This window comes from Natator depressus, chromosome 6 (genome assembly GCF_965152275.1).
Source record: "Natator depressus isolate rNatDep1 chromosome 6, rNatDep2.hap1, whole genome shotgun sequence".
Taxonomy (NCBI): Eukaryota; Metazoa; Chordata; order Testudines; family Cheloniidae; genus Natator; species Natator depressus.
In genome coordinates, this window is record NC_134239.1 from 83,693,309 (window position 1) to 83,706,690 (window position 13,382).

Sequence of the window (13,382 nt, forward strand, 5' to 3'; positions counted from 1 at the left end):
TGCCATATTTTTAAAATATTTGTCCATATGGTTACAGCACATTTAATCATGTACACTAACTATTCCCTTGAACTTCCTACTGTCAAATTACAAAATCTTCAACTAAATCTCGGTAAATTCCCTATTGAAGAAGCTAGCTATAGCTGAATGCTCCAGGGGAAACCAAGGGACTAAACCTTGCCCCAGGAAAATCAAATAACCACAAAAAATCTGGAAGAGCAAGGACACCATCCTCCATAAGGAATTGTAACATTTTAAACTAGAATACTAAAGTATTAAATTAAACCTCAACATTGTCTGATTAAAAAAAACTAGTAATACATACAGTAAGTGTTTTTTTTTTAAATCGCTTTGGAATAACTGTAACATAATCTGTTAATTTAAAATTCCATCTGTTCTACAGGAGGTTGGTATCTTTTTCTACAGGAACTCAGTTACTTAATGGAGTTGTCCCTGCAGGACTGGTGGAATTCTAAGGGTCCAGGTCCCTGAAAGAGCTACAGTTCTAGGCCTACAATTCAGATTACTAATGAGACCTGCCAGCCAGGGTGCTAAGTTTGACCCCGCACAGAACAATAACTTTTTCAAGGTTTTAACAGTACCCATGCAAATAGGATATGCTAAAGGTGGAAGGTCTGTGTAGGGTTTCAGCCTTAACTCTACGCTTCCTTGCTTTTGTGAGGTTGTCAGCTATTTGCATTACTACAGCAAATAATTTTTTTTAGTTTAATATCTTACTTATCACAGAAAACCAGGGTCCAGTTAGTTAAGGTTTCAGTTCGACGTGGCATATGACTTCCTACACTTGTCATGCATCAAACTGTTATGGCTGGCAATTGTTTAAAAAAATTCATTTTGTTATGAACTAGGCTGTTTTCAACTGGGCTGTTCAGAGATGGATTGCTTTCTGGAGTTTTTGACAGGTGTAATTGTTAAGGCGTCATCTGTTCTTGTTTGCACAAAATACATTTTAGCCAACTGTAGGACTTGCCCGCTAATCTTTCTCACATCATTCCATTCTTTGCTTGCCACTAGACAAATCCCCTGTTATTTGACCAGATGGTGGAAAATCCATTCTCATGATAAGTTGCTTCTAGTTTGCATTTAGATTACCTGCAAAAATGGAACAATTTACTACTCTGCCTCTAACCATCTCTTTCCTCCTTTTTTCCCTTAGTTTGACTTCTTGTAACTAATTATTTAAATTCTGCCCTGTGAGTTAAAATTAGTCATAGCTTACATGTTTCACATATATGTAAATGTACTTAAGTTCTATCTCCAGTTGTATGATGGGTCCATCTAGAGTTTAAGTGACATATAGAGTTGGGAGGATGGGCTGTCTGATGTGCAAACACAGTAGTTTATAATCATTTCCCAATTGAAAGGGTACTTTTGAACTTTTTAGTGTAAGTATGCAACCTTTTAAAAACAAAATCAGATGAAGGAATGCATGTAGCTTTTTTGATACCACACATAGCAAGAAAAGGTTACAAATATTAAGTGAAATGTGACTTTTGGTTTGATTCTTAGGCATACTGTTGGCTCTGTTTCTAGTATCTTTGGAAAACAACCTTCTATAGTAGCTATATTCTTGATAACATTTCATGTTGATTTTTTTGCTGTCATGAATAAAGTGGCAAATGTACTCTGTCAAAAAGCTTATATAGAAATAAGTGTTTGTTTTTAAAATCATTCAAAACTCAGCTAATGTTCGGTTGAGCTAAGCACTGCAAATTGATTGGACTCAAATACTCCTCAGTGCTTTAATTTTTAATTCAGGAAAAAATACAAAAAATCAATTTTCAAAGCCTAAAACAGAACAGGAGTATGCAGTACCCAGAGTAAATACCTAAAATACAGTTTGATCTTGGGCAAAATCAATTTTTTATGTGGAACCTGTGAGATCTACTATCCCTGCTGACATATTGTGTTAAAGAACGAGTTTTCAAAATTAATTTTGGGAAGATTGTCTAAAAGTCATTTTTAGAGTTAAAATATAGGGCTGACTGTCTCAGAATACCTGCCTGGACCCTATTAAGCAATCTTTACTTACTGCTTACTTTGACTGGGAGATTTGACTGGGTAAGGAGTGATGAATAAGTCCCTGTATGAGGCAGTCCTTATTTCTGACACATTTCTGACCCACATTATCTTAATGATTAGTTTATAATTATTTAAATATAAATATGTGAAATGCCAGTTAAAGTAGTTAGCATAGGGCACATAGATACCATGGTGATGGGCTTATTATAAATACCTACAATATATATAGTTTTATTCACTATCACATTTCATTTATGTAGTGCAACCAACATCTTAAAATCTTAATAATAATAGACAAACATCATACAAGGAGATATGGGGAATTTTTCAAAGCATTGTTCTGGGTGTGAGATACGTGACTCCTGTGTGACTAAAAACCTGCTCTGGACTGGAAAATGCATTCCATAGCATTTCAGAAATGTTCTCTTGTTCAGTTTAAACATAGTGGGCCAATTTCTGTGCTAATTTAGGTGCCATGCAATCTCATTGAAGTCAGTAGGATTGGGAGATGTATGTTAATTCATTATTTGGCCCAATGTTTTCACAGCAGGATTTTTCCTTTTTTTCAGTGTTTATTTTTAAATAACAGAAAAAGGAGAGAAATAACTCTGCTCTTAAAAATATTGGGCAAGGATGTGGAAACTCTGAAGTTTAGAACTATGGATACAGTGTATTTGTAACGGAGTTTCTTCTATCGCCTTGCCTGGGTTTCTGCAGTGCTACAATAACCAGCTTTTTTGGGAGACCTATAATCAAGGTGCTATTAAAACAAATATTCTGCATAGAGAATTTTCAGTTGCAAGATCGGCTCAGAGATATTAAGATAACAATGGTCAGAAATTACATATAGATACTGTCTATGAAAGGTTTTAGAATGATATTTTTCACAGGATACTACTCTGTTGATTAAACATTTTTTTTTTAGTTGTATTCTTTACAAAGATAAAACAAATGGTCTCATTTTGAGGTAGCTACTACTAAATTTCATTTTTTTTTTAAAAAGGGGAAATAGTTTTTAATTTTGTGGGAGACACAAAAACACCTAAAAGTTAATTATATGTCAGAAAAGTTAAGAAAAAAGTAATCAGTTGGATATTATTTTGAATGCAGTTCGTTTATTTTTTAAAATGATGTTGAACTTTTATAGATAAATTATAACTTGTTGGTTATAAGTAAAGGGGGTTGCAATGGAATGAATGGCAAATCTTTCAGAGATTTTAAGGGTCTGATTTCACAAGGTGCTGAGCAGTTTGTGATTGGTGCCAAGTGCTTTCACCATCCCTTGATGTCAATGTAAGTTGAGGACATAGAGCCCTATTTAAAAGGTGATCAGCACCTTTAAGATCAGACCCTAAAATGCTGCTGTATCCCTGATCCTTTGTTACTGAAGTTAATGCGAGATTTGCTGTTGACTTCAGTGGCAGCAGGCTCAGGGTTTTAATTAGCTGGGTTTTTTAGTCCTTCTTCAGGTAGAACTCCCATTTGTATCAGTGGGAGTTCTGCCTGAGTAAAGATTGCCACAACCAGCAAAGTACGTCAATGAGATAAGCAGTATTTTATTTACCCAAAATGTGTAAAGAATGTATTCAGTTTTGTATCTATGAAATTCTTTACCTCTTCCACATTCATTGCTTTGAGAAGGGAAACATTGCTCTCGTGGAGAATTGACATTTTGTTTACTCTCATTGCAAATTTCAAAAGAAGTGGAAACTGCTGGATGTGTGTGCACAATGCAATTATGTAAAGAGATCAGACAGATGTTAAAATTCAACATACTTATTGTCCTGCATTACAGTTGACTGTAGAGAATCTCTAGTCATGTATATCTGTTTTTGATACCTCTACAGAATAACTGTCCAGCATCCTCTGCCCAACCAATCAGAATGTAGGAAAATCTACAGATATGACGGAATCTACTGTGAATCTACCTACCAAAAGTATGTTGAAATCTGTGTGAGTCTTACCTCTGGCTCGTGCATTAGTGCTCGTGCTCTCCCGCTATCAGAAATTAAACATGTATTGAAACCTTATACTTCTATTTAAATGAAAAACCACTAAAACAGGGACAGAACATTGTTGGTTAATTCTTTGGAATTGTGCTCTAAAAGTTAAAAAGGAGATTAAAAAAATCTTGTGACTTTATTAAATCTCTTCTGTATATTGCAATAAACAAGCACTTATACAGTACAAAATCTAGGCAAAGTATATTGCACAGGTGTTTCACATCTTAGGGATTTGAAAGGTGTGTTATGTATAAATTAGCTGTCACTTTTTTCAGTCATGTAATGGAATGATGAGTTATAATTTGCATAATCCTTTAAGAAGTCAAATTATACTGTCATGTAGCAGATTTAACATGCTAGCTAGGATTTCATAGCTTTGCAGCTAATTAGTATGTACCTTACGGGACTGTTAAATTGGAGTTGTCCTCTTGCTTTGTCGGTTGCCTTTGTCCATTGCCTAATGGTACCTGCAATTGTGGCTAACTACCAAATGTTACTAGTCCTTCTGATGAAAGTACTGTAGATGTCTATTAATATGGGCAAGCAAATTTAACATGATTTGGACAGTCCGAAGAGTTTCTTTTTGAATATTTTAAGAATTATAATCTTTCATGATTAGATTCAATAACCCATTTCCAGTAAGAATTGAGAGAGATGACATTTTATAACTATATTATAGATGATTTTGTGTTAATATTTTGCAAATGCCTTACCACTTTTCTGATTATTTTTATTGAATTTCCAAACTATTTACTTTCCCTTAATGTTTAATTTTTATATTCTAACTATATTCCTGTTTTGTGGCATATTAAATCAGTTATCTACAAGGAGATAAAGAAAATACTACAGTTTGCTCAATAGAAATTAATTTCTAGAAAAAATAGCATTTACATTGTAGCTAGAGGTTTCTTTAGCAAGAAAGCAATATTTGTTGTGTTTCTTCAGTTCATATTACCCTCCAATTATTCTATAGCTTGTTGTCAATTTGATTAATTAATTTAGTAACTGGAGAAACCACCACAGTAGTAAAAGTTGTAGCTGTAGAGTGGATGAAGAATAGAATTAAAGTTTGTAAGAGAAGAATACAAAGAAGAATTAAAGTTTGCGATATTAGAACATAAAGAGAAATCAAGACCGAGCCAAAGATTTCCAAAATGTTAGTTCGCTTGTTGAGCCACGATGATAGCCTGATTTACTGCTGAGTCATCTGGTCATCCTCCATTTTTCTGTTTTTAGAGTTAAATTATTTTCTTTTTATTCATGATTTACATTGATTTATTGATCATTCTGTAGATGATTTTTTAATCTGCGATAATTTTATAAGCCATCCATCCAGATATGACACCGTATACGAGGGTAATCAATTATTTTTTGTCAAGGTCCATTATTATTATGATAATAATAACTAAATAAAAAGATTTGGGGGTTCATTCAAAAGTGTCTGACTGTCCGGATTTGGCCCATGGTCTGCCTATTGACTACCCCTGTTGTATAGTGTAGTCTGTCTCTTGGAAGAATTTGAAGAACCATGAGCATTCTGTTCGGAAAGGTGACTTTAGATGGATGTACTGTACTTATCTTTGAGCAGTAGTTTTATTTGTTATACACCAGTTCAGTAACTATAAATGCTCAATGATTTCTTTAAGCATAATGTTAGATTTGCCATCAGTGGTTCATGTCAGTTTGTAAAACTGACTTCATGACTCTGGAAACTGTGGCTGCGGAGATACAACTCTTGGCAGAAGGTAGTGGATAGTTGTCTGGCCAACTTTGCTGGGGGTTGCAAGCACAGTGATGGCTTCATTCAAAACGCTTACGAATACTTTGATAGGCATAGTTTTTAATAATAGATATCATTTGCAGTCAGTGAAGTTGCAGTAGATAGCAGACGTGACAGCAAGAAAAGTGTTCTGGGTGTGTATTAATTAAAGGCAAATATTGGCAAAATAGTCTCAAAATTTTAAGTTTGATGCAACAGTCAATATTATAATTAGTCTTGAAAGGATTAGATTTTTATCAATAAATGTTGTTAAGCATTGATGTAGCCATTTACACACAAACTATCAGAAAAATATTTCCCTTGATAATAGAAATTTACAGATTAGGAAGGTAAGAAAACTGCTGCTTGAGAAATTATTAGAGTTTAATTTAAGGATATTTGTATTTTGACATGCAATGTTGATAATTTGTATGTTAAGAGTTATAAATCTTTAATTTTTGAATCTCAATGACTGCTATCATTAAATAATTTATTGTTTGACCCCGGCATAATTTCACACAACTGTGAAAATGTAAATAGATAAAAATAGAAAGAATGTTTAAAACCCATAATTTTGTGCAGTTGTGAAAATTTACATCAATAAAATCCCCAAAATGTTTAAAAACAAAAATTGGTGTTATCCATCAAAATGATCAAAAATATAATTTGAATTCTGCCAAGCCTAGATATAATTATTTAATTTAATATGGCTGATTTTGCTTATCTGAATTGTTATAAACCTTATCATGCTATTAATGTCACATAATAAGCATAGGTTGTTTGGGAAGAATGTAATATATTTCTGTCTAAAGAAGTTATGTAGCAGGTTTTGACTTTCCTCTGTGTGCCCGCAAGGGCAGGGTGGGGGGGAGGGGAGAGATACCAGCGAAAGGAGGACACTCAGGCCTAAGAATAGTAAACTACGCTTTATTGAAGGAAGGAAGAACTTATGCTCCAATCTGCGTGGGGAGCCCCTAGGGCGCGCAGAGGGGCTGCAGGGGACTCTGGCCGTTTGGGACAGCTGACCAGGCAGGACTCCGCTGTGGGGGAATCCTCTGCGGCGCTATATTCTCTGTGCTTATCTCGGGGTTACATGGGGTCAACAGCCGGTTACAGTCTTATATGTATGATTTATGCTTATTACATAAACTAACTTGTTTATAGGCAAAAATATTCTGAGCTATTCTACAGTATCTTTTGGCAGGGTCTGTCGGACAAAGTTCATTGAAACTGCCTGCATCCTCCGCTTACATCCAGTCACATACTCAGTCCACCACTTAGCGCCTCGCCAATTTTCCGCAACCTTGCCCCTACACTCCACCCCTCGGCAGTCTGAGGTGTATTAGTTACTGCCACCAGCGCTTGGCGAGTGTGCGCACTGATTTGGGGGTTGCTAGTCGGGCCAGGAGGGTGGAGGAGCAATTCATGCAACACTGAACAATGACAGACACAAATACAAAGCCCAGTAGTCCAATCAATAGCAGGAGCCCGATGCATCTCCCCCAGGTGCCGAGATCTGGAAGGCAGGAGGTTAGCCACCGCCAAGGGTCATCCCATACAGAAGTCTCAGAGCCCACGTCATGTAACACCTTAAAGTGGTCCATCATATTTTGAACATCAGCCTCAATGCGCTTATCCTGATAGTGCCACCGATTGCATCCACTGGACAGCCGAGTTGTGGTGCCATGTGGCTTGGGCACCTATTGCAGCTAAAATTAGTTGGAGGATTATGCCGTAGAGAACACGTTGTAGGGCCATCGCAGGTGTCAGCCTTCGGGTGGCGTGACTGGGACACTCCACAGAGCTGCCCGAACTGCAATGAGGCGGCTATGGTTGCCTGGAAGAAAGACGCTTAGAAGGCACATAAATTGGGGCGTCTTCCCCTTTTAGCAGTAAGAGGTGAGTGTCCCCGGGACCATCAGCTAGGATTTCCTCTTTGAGTGGGTTATGTTTGGTGGGGTCATGAACCCAAACTGCACGTCCAGTTGAGCTGAACCCTCCCACTCAGGTGGTGGGTGCAAGCGCATCCACTTCCTGGACATCAGGCAACCCAATGTGCTCGCAAATCAGTTGCTCAATATGTTCGCCTTGGGGAAGGGTTACTGCCTGCGGGCCATTGTGAACCAAGAGCACCTTAACCTCCCCGGTATAGTCAGCGTTGATTACTTCCACCACAACATCTGTGCCCTTAAGGGCCAGACTGCTGCGTGGGGCAATGCGCCCATAATAGCCTTGTGGGAGTCCTACGGCTAAGCCAGTACTTACAAGGTTCCAGCTATTGGGCTGTAGATCGAGACCAGCACTTCCCGGGGTGGCCCGAATGGGGAAGTGGGCTTGTGGGTGCAGGTGCTGCACTCGCAACACACGGGACCGCTCGATGACCTCCCCCTTAAATCTAGCGTACGGGGTGGAGCCGTACAGAGGGCGGTCATGGAGTGCAGCTGTGGCTTGGTGAAGATTATGGCTCCACCCGGCCAGGGACTCGGTGGGAGATAGTTTGCGTAACTGTTCTTTAAGCAAGCCGTTCATGCATTCAGTGAGCCCGGCGCCCTGCGGGTGGTGTGCGATGTGGAACACCCACGCAATCCCCCATCCCCTAGCCCATTGTCTTACTTCCATTCCCGTAAAATGGGTTCCCTGGTCACTTTGCACCTCGAGGGGGGATCCGTAATAGCGGATGAGTTCCTCCAACTCCTTTATAGTCTGCTCCTGTGTGGCGCTTGCGCACAGGTATACAAAGAGCAGACCTGAATATGTAAGCCTAGGATAAGGGGGAGGGAGAGAACTGCATCCCCGGGTGGCCCTCCATGGGACGGTGGGCACTGGTGGCTTGCAAGCTGGCGGGGTTGGTTGCCCCCACTGCATGGAAAGATCTCGAGCAGGAGCCAGGGGTTACCGGCTCTCTCCGTCCCCCTTATCCTTCCTTCTCCAAAGAGGCATCCCTCCGCTGGTATCCTGTTCGTGATGCAAATTGTGCCCGCAAGGGCGCGGGGGGGATAACAGCGAAAGGAGGACACTCAGGCCTAAGAATAGTAAACTATGCTTTATTGAAGGAAGGAAGGAAGGAAGAACTTATGCTCCAATCTGCATGGGGAACCCCTCGGACGCGCGGAGGGGCTGCAGGGACTCTGGCCGTTCGGGACAGCTGACCAGGCAGGACTCCGCTGTGGGGGAGTCTTCTGCGGCGCTATATTCTCTGTGCTTATCTTGGGGTTACATGGGGTCAACAGCTGGTTACAGTCTTATATGTATGATTTATGCTTATTACATAAACTAACTTGTTTATAGGCAAAAATATGCTGACCTATGCTACAGTATCTTTTGGCAGGGTCTGTCGGACAAAGTTCATTGAAACTGCCTGCTTCCTCCGCTTACATCCAGTCACATACTCAGTCCACCACTTAGCTCCTCACCAATCTTCTGCAACCTTGCCCCTACACTCTAACATTGATAGAATTTTTTCTGTGGTTCTTTGGAGTTGCGCTACTGTTGAGGATAGTTCATATACAGCATATTTAATTGCTGTGTGCTGTAATTTATATCTTTTTCATTGTTGATGCTGTTGGAAATTCTTTCTTCAGATCCTATGGTCATGTGTTTCCATTGACATTAAAATTTAACTACAACTATGGAAAACCTTTCAGTAAAAATGACAAAAGTTTAGACGTGAAAGCCAAATTTGAACTTTTGGTACTATGCAGGCATACATTTTATGAGAGGTAGAATTTGGTTATTTATTGAGCGCTATTAAAATGTTCTTCCATAAACATTTATAAATCTTTCCATTGTCATACTTGCTGGTTTACTTTTTTTGCTAAATTTCAGTTACACTCCGATAGTGTGATTACTTTCTATAGCCCTGATTCTGTGCACCTTTCATATCACAAAGAGTTAGGCCACTTGTGCAGAACTTTCAGTGAGCAAGAGGCCGCTCACTGGTGGAGCTAATTCAGAAACTAATTCAGAAACTATATTGGGTAGCACAGGGCTTGCTTATCCCTTATGCAGCCTTCACCTTTTTAGCATTCAGGAAAAAACGGATTTGGGGAAGGACACTGGATGAGTGAGGGGTCAAGACCATCACTTTCTACATGCTGTTTAACCAGAATAGCTACACAGTGGTCCCTCTGATTTACTTCTGATGACAGCAGTACTTACTATTGTAGGTACTGCAGACTTGTCACCAAGCAGTGTTGCTTAAAACTACAAGAGTACTAAGGGCCAGTGCAGAATAGGACAGGACAGGAACCAGAGTGGCGTTTGGAGACTTACTAATGTAAATAGAATTTTTCCATCCCCTAAATGTGAAAAAAAAATACGATGAGGTCCTGAGCTCTGAGGTTTACATTGTACCATTAGGGTTTTCAACTTTCCAATCTCACAAAACCAAACACCTCTGCCCTGCCTCTTCTCCAAGGCTCCGCCCCTACTCCATCCCCCCTCCCTCCGTTGCTGACTCTCACTCACTTTCACTGGGCTGGGTCAGGGGGTTGGGGTGCAGGAGCGGGTGAGGGCTCTGGCTGGGGATGCGGGCTCTGGGGTAGGGTCAGAAATGAGTTCAAGGTGTGGGAGGGGGCTCCACGCTGGGGCAGGGAGTTGGGGTGCAGGAAGGGGTGTGGGCTCTGGCTGGGGATGTGGGCTCTGGTGTGGGGCCAGGGATGAGGGGTTAAGGATTCAGGAGGGGGCTCAGGACTGGGGGAGGGGGTTCAGGGCTGGGGTAAGGGGTTGGGATGTGAGGTGCAGGCTCTGGGAGGGGACTGGGGCAGGGGGTTGAGGTGTGGGCTCTGGGATGGAGTTAGGGTGCAGGAGGGGGTTCTGACCTGTGGCAGGGGGTTTGGGTGCAGGAGGGGGTTCAGGCTCCAACCGGGCGGCACTTTTACCTGAGGCGGCTCACGGTCAGTTGTGCAGCGGGGCTGAGGCAGGCTCCGTACCTGCTCTGGTGCCACACTGCAGCTGTAAGCAGATGGAATGTCTGGCCCCCAGGGGGAGGCGCGGCCAGGTAGCTCTGGTTCCTGGCCAATGGGAGCTGTGGAGCCAGTGCTAGGGACAGGGGCAGTGCGCGGAGCTTCCCTGATCGCCCCCATGCCTCACTTCTGGGAGCTTAGCGGAACCAGGGCTGGCAAGCCCCACTACACTGCCGACTGGACTTTTAATAGCCCGGTCAGTGGTGCTGACCAGAGCCACCAGGGTCCATTTTCACCCGGGCGTTCTGGTTGAAAACCAGACACCTGGCAACCCTATGTATCATGAACCTAAAAAAAACATTTTTTCATAAAGATACACAATACCTGGAGCCTTAAGTAGTCCAAGATTTATTGTAAGAGGTTATTGAAAAGGGTTGTAGCCCTATTGGACAATGCATGTGATTACATTTACTAAAGTCCAAGTGCATAACACCGAGTGTCTATGGTTCAAGGGATTACTTGTGTAAGAGATCTGTGTATAGTGAATATGCAGAATAACCTTTTCTAACCTAAATCCAGTACTAGTGTGTGTGAATTACTGACTGTCCCTTTTACTCAGGCTTCTTTCACTGGTGTCTTGTGCCTAACTTTGACAAAAGCAACAATTTGTGATATTGTGTTTAAAGATGTGTGGTGATATTGTGCAAAATGATTTTGCAAAAGGGATGTTGCAGCACAAATTTCTGAGAGGAGTTGCACCATACAGTGATCATTATTAAAGTCTTTACAAGTACTGCAATTAATAGTATTAAGAAAGATGGTAAATACCACAGTAACAGTAGTTACATAGGCAAAACTTTAAATATTTAGAATAGTGACTGTTGTATGCTGCCTATGACCCCTGTGCATATTACTCCAGTTAATGTTATTGGAAGTTCCATCAGGGATTAAGGGGAATATACCTAATCCTAAAAGCTAGTGCAAAATGCCCGTATTGCCCTGCTGTCTGCCAAAAGTTCATGTTTCGCTGGCACACTAAAATAAAATTAGAAAGTGATCATGGAGTTTGTTTTCATATTCAATGGAGGTTTCAAAGAACTAAATATGTAGTAGTCATTTAAAACTTTACAGTTTTGCCTCTGCAACTAAATATGTAGGGAACAAATATTAGATAATGGGGCCTTCAATCTAGCAGAGAAAGGTATAACATGATCCAGTGGCTGGTAGTTGAAGCTAGACAAATTCAGACTGGAAATAAGGTGTACATTTTTAACAGCGACGGTAATTAGAACATAAGAATGGCCATTCTGGGTCAGAACAGAGGTCCATCTAGCCCAGTATCCTGTCTTCTGGCAGTGGCCAGTGCAGAGGTTCTTCGGGGGAATGAACAGAACAGGTAATCATTGAGTGATTAACCATTTGAACAGTTTACCAAGGGTTGTGGTGGATTCTCTTTCAACGGAAATTTTTTAAATCAAGTTTGGATATATTTTAAAAGATATACTCTAGTTCAAAAGGCATTATTTGGGGAGAATTCTATGGTCTTTGTTATACAGGAGGTTAGACTAGGTATTCACAATGGTCCCTTCTAGCCTTGGAATCTATGAACTGCGGTATTTGCAGTGTTCCACATAATTAGTTGGGGAGATGCTGTGGTAATATTCTTTAGTTCAGGTTCTGAAGTGTGGCTACTGTAATAGAGGAAAACTAAGTGAAGGAGAGTTTAGGTTGGAAAACAGGAAACCATGCTCTAAGCTTACCAAGCTCTTTCTGAGGAATCTCTTTTGGAGGTCAGCTAGGAAGAAGAGAGTGTCAGACACACACCCAAAGATTAATTTTTAGTTTTCCCACCAAAAAAATGTGATGGCAGGAGGATAATGCTCTCCCATGCTGTAAAGCAGACTGGTAAGAGGTTTGGGGTGAGCGATTCCTTCAGCAATCCTTTTATGGGTGTGGGCACACATAGCTGCCTAATTCTGATATGACCAGGTAACTAAAAACAACTTTTTTAAAGAGCCTAACTGACTGTAGGCCAATGTAATGCCATCTGTTCCTGCATCCACAAGTATTCTAGGATCATGGTTGGACTTGATGTTGTTGGATCTTAGGAAAGGTCGCTCAAAGAGTATAGGAGCCAAGGAGATAATTTACATTTCTCTGTCATACTAAAATCCACAGTCTTGTTACAGATGGCCTGTCTACAGCTTTCGAGGTATAACCAGACCTGTCAGTCACTGGCAGGAAAGGGTGTGGGCTTGGCCCAGTTCCTAAAGACTCAGCCAGTTTTTGTTCTGTCTCCACAGCTGGTTAGTTAGTTCCAGATTCTCCCTGTTGCAGAGTAGGAAATGACAATTAAACCCAAAAGAAACCTCAGTTCACTTCCAGAATCATCCCTTTTTGACATGTGAGAAGCCCTCTTTTTTTATTTGCCTAAAACTCTGGGGGCTTGTGCCCTGGCTCACCTTCATAGAGTGCTGCATTGCAGTCAAAGATAGGAATTAAGACAGAGATATAGGACTTTTGGAGGCAGCCAGCATGGTGGGAGTATCTTCTGCTCCTCTCCCTTGGATACAAAAGCCCTTGGGCAGCATCAGATTGGCAAAGAAGCTCACTGTCTGGTAGCCCTGCTCATCTTCACAGAGTGCTGTATGGCAGAACAGCAGCATCTTATAT

At 40.8% G+C, this 13,382-nt stretch overlaps 1 protein-coding gene across 5 annotated transcripts in view; it reads left to right on the top strand.

The window, feature by feature from the left end:
* Positions 1-13,382, top strand: part of NPAS3 (neuronal PAS domain protein 3) — an 843,689-nt gene that overhangs the window by 90,675 nt on the left and 739,632 nt on the right. For 3 of the 5 annotated variants that reach the window (XM_074955835.1, XM_074955836.1, XM_074955838.1), the window contains exon 2: positions 3,891-3,980. The exons of the other annotated variants lie outside the window; for them this stretch is intronic. In XM_074955835.1, the coding sequence (XP_074811936.1) occupies positions 3,891-3,980 (90 nt within the window). The remainder of the gene's footprint in view (positions 1-3,890; positions 3,981-13,382) is intronic. 5 annotated transcript variants of the gene reach the window in all.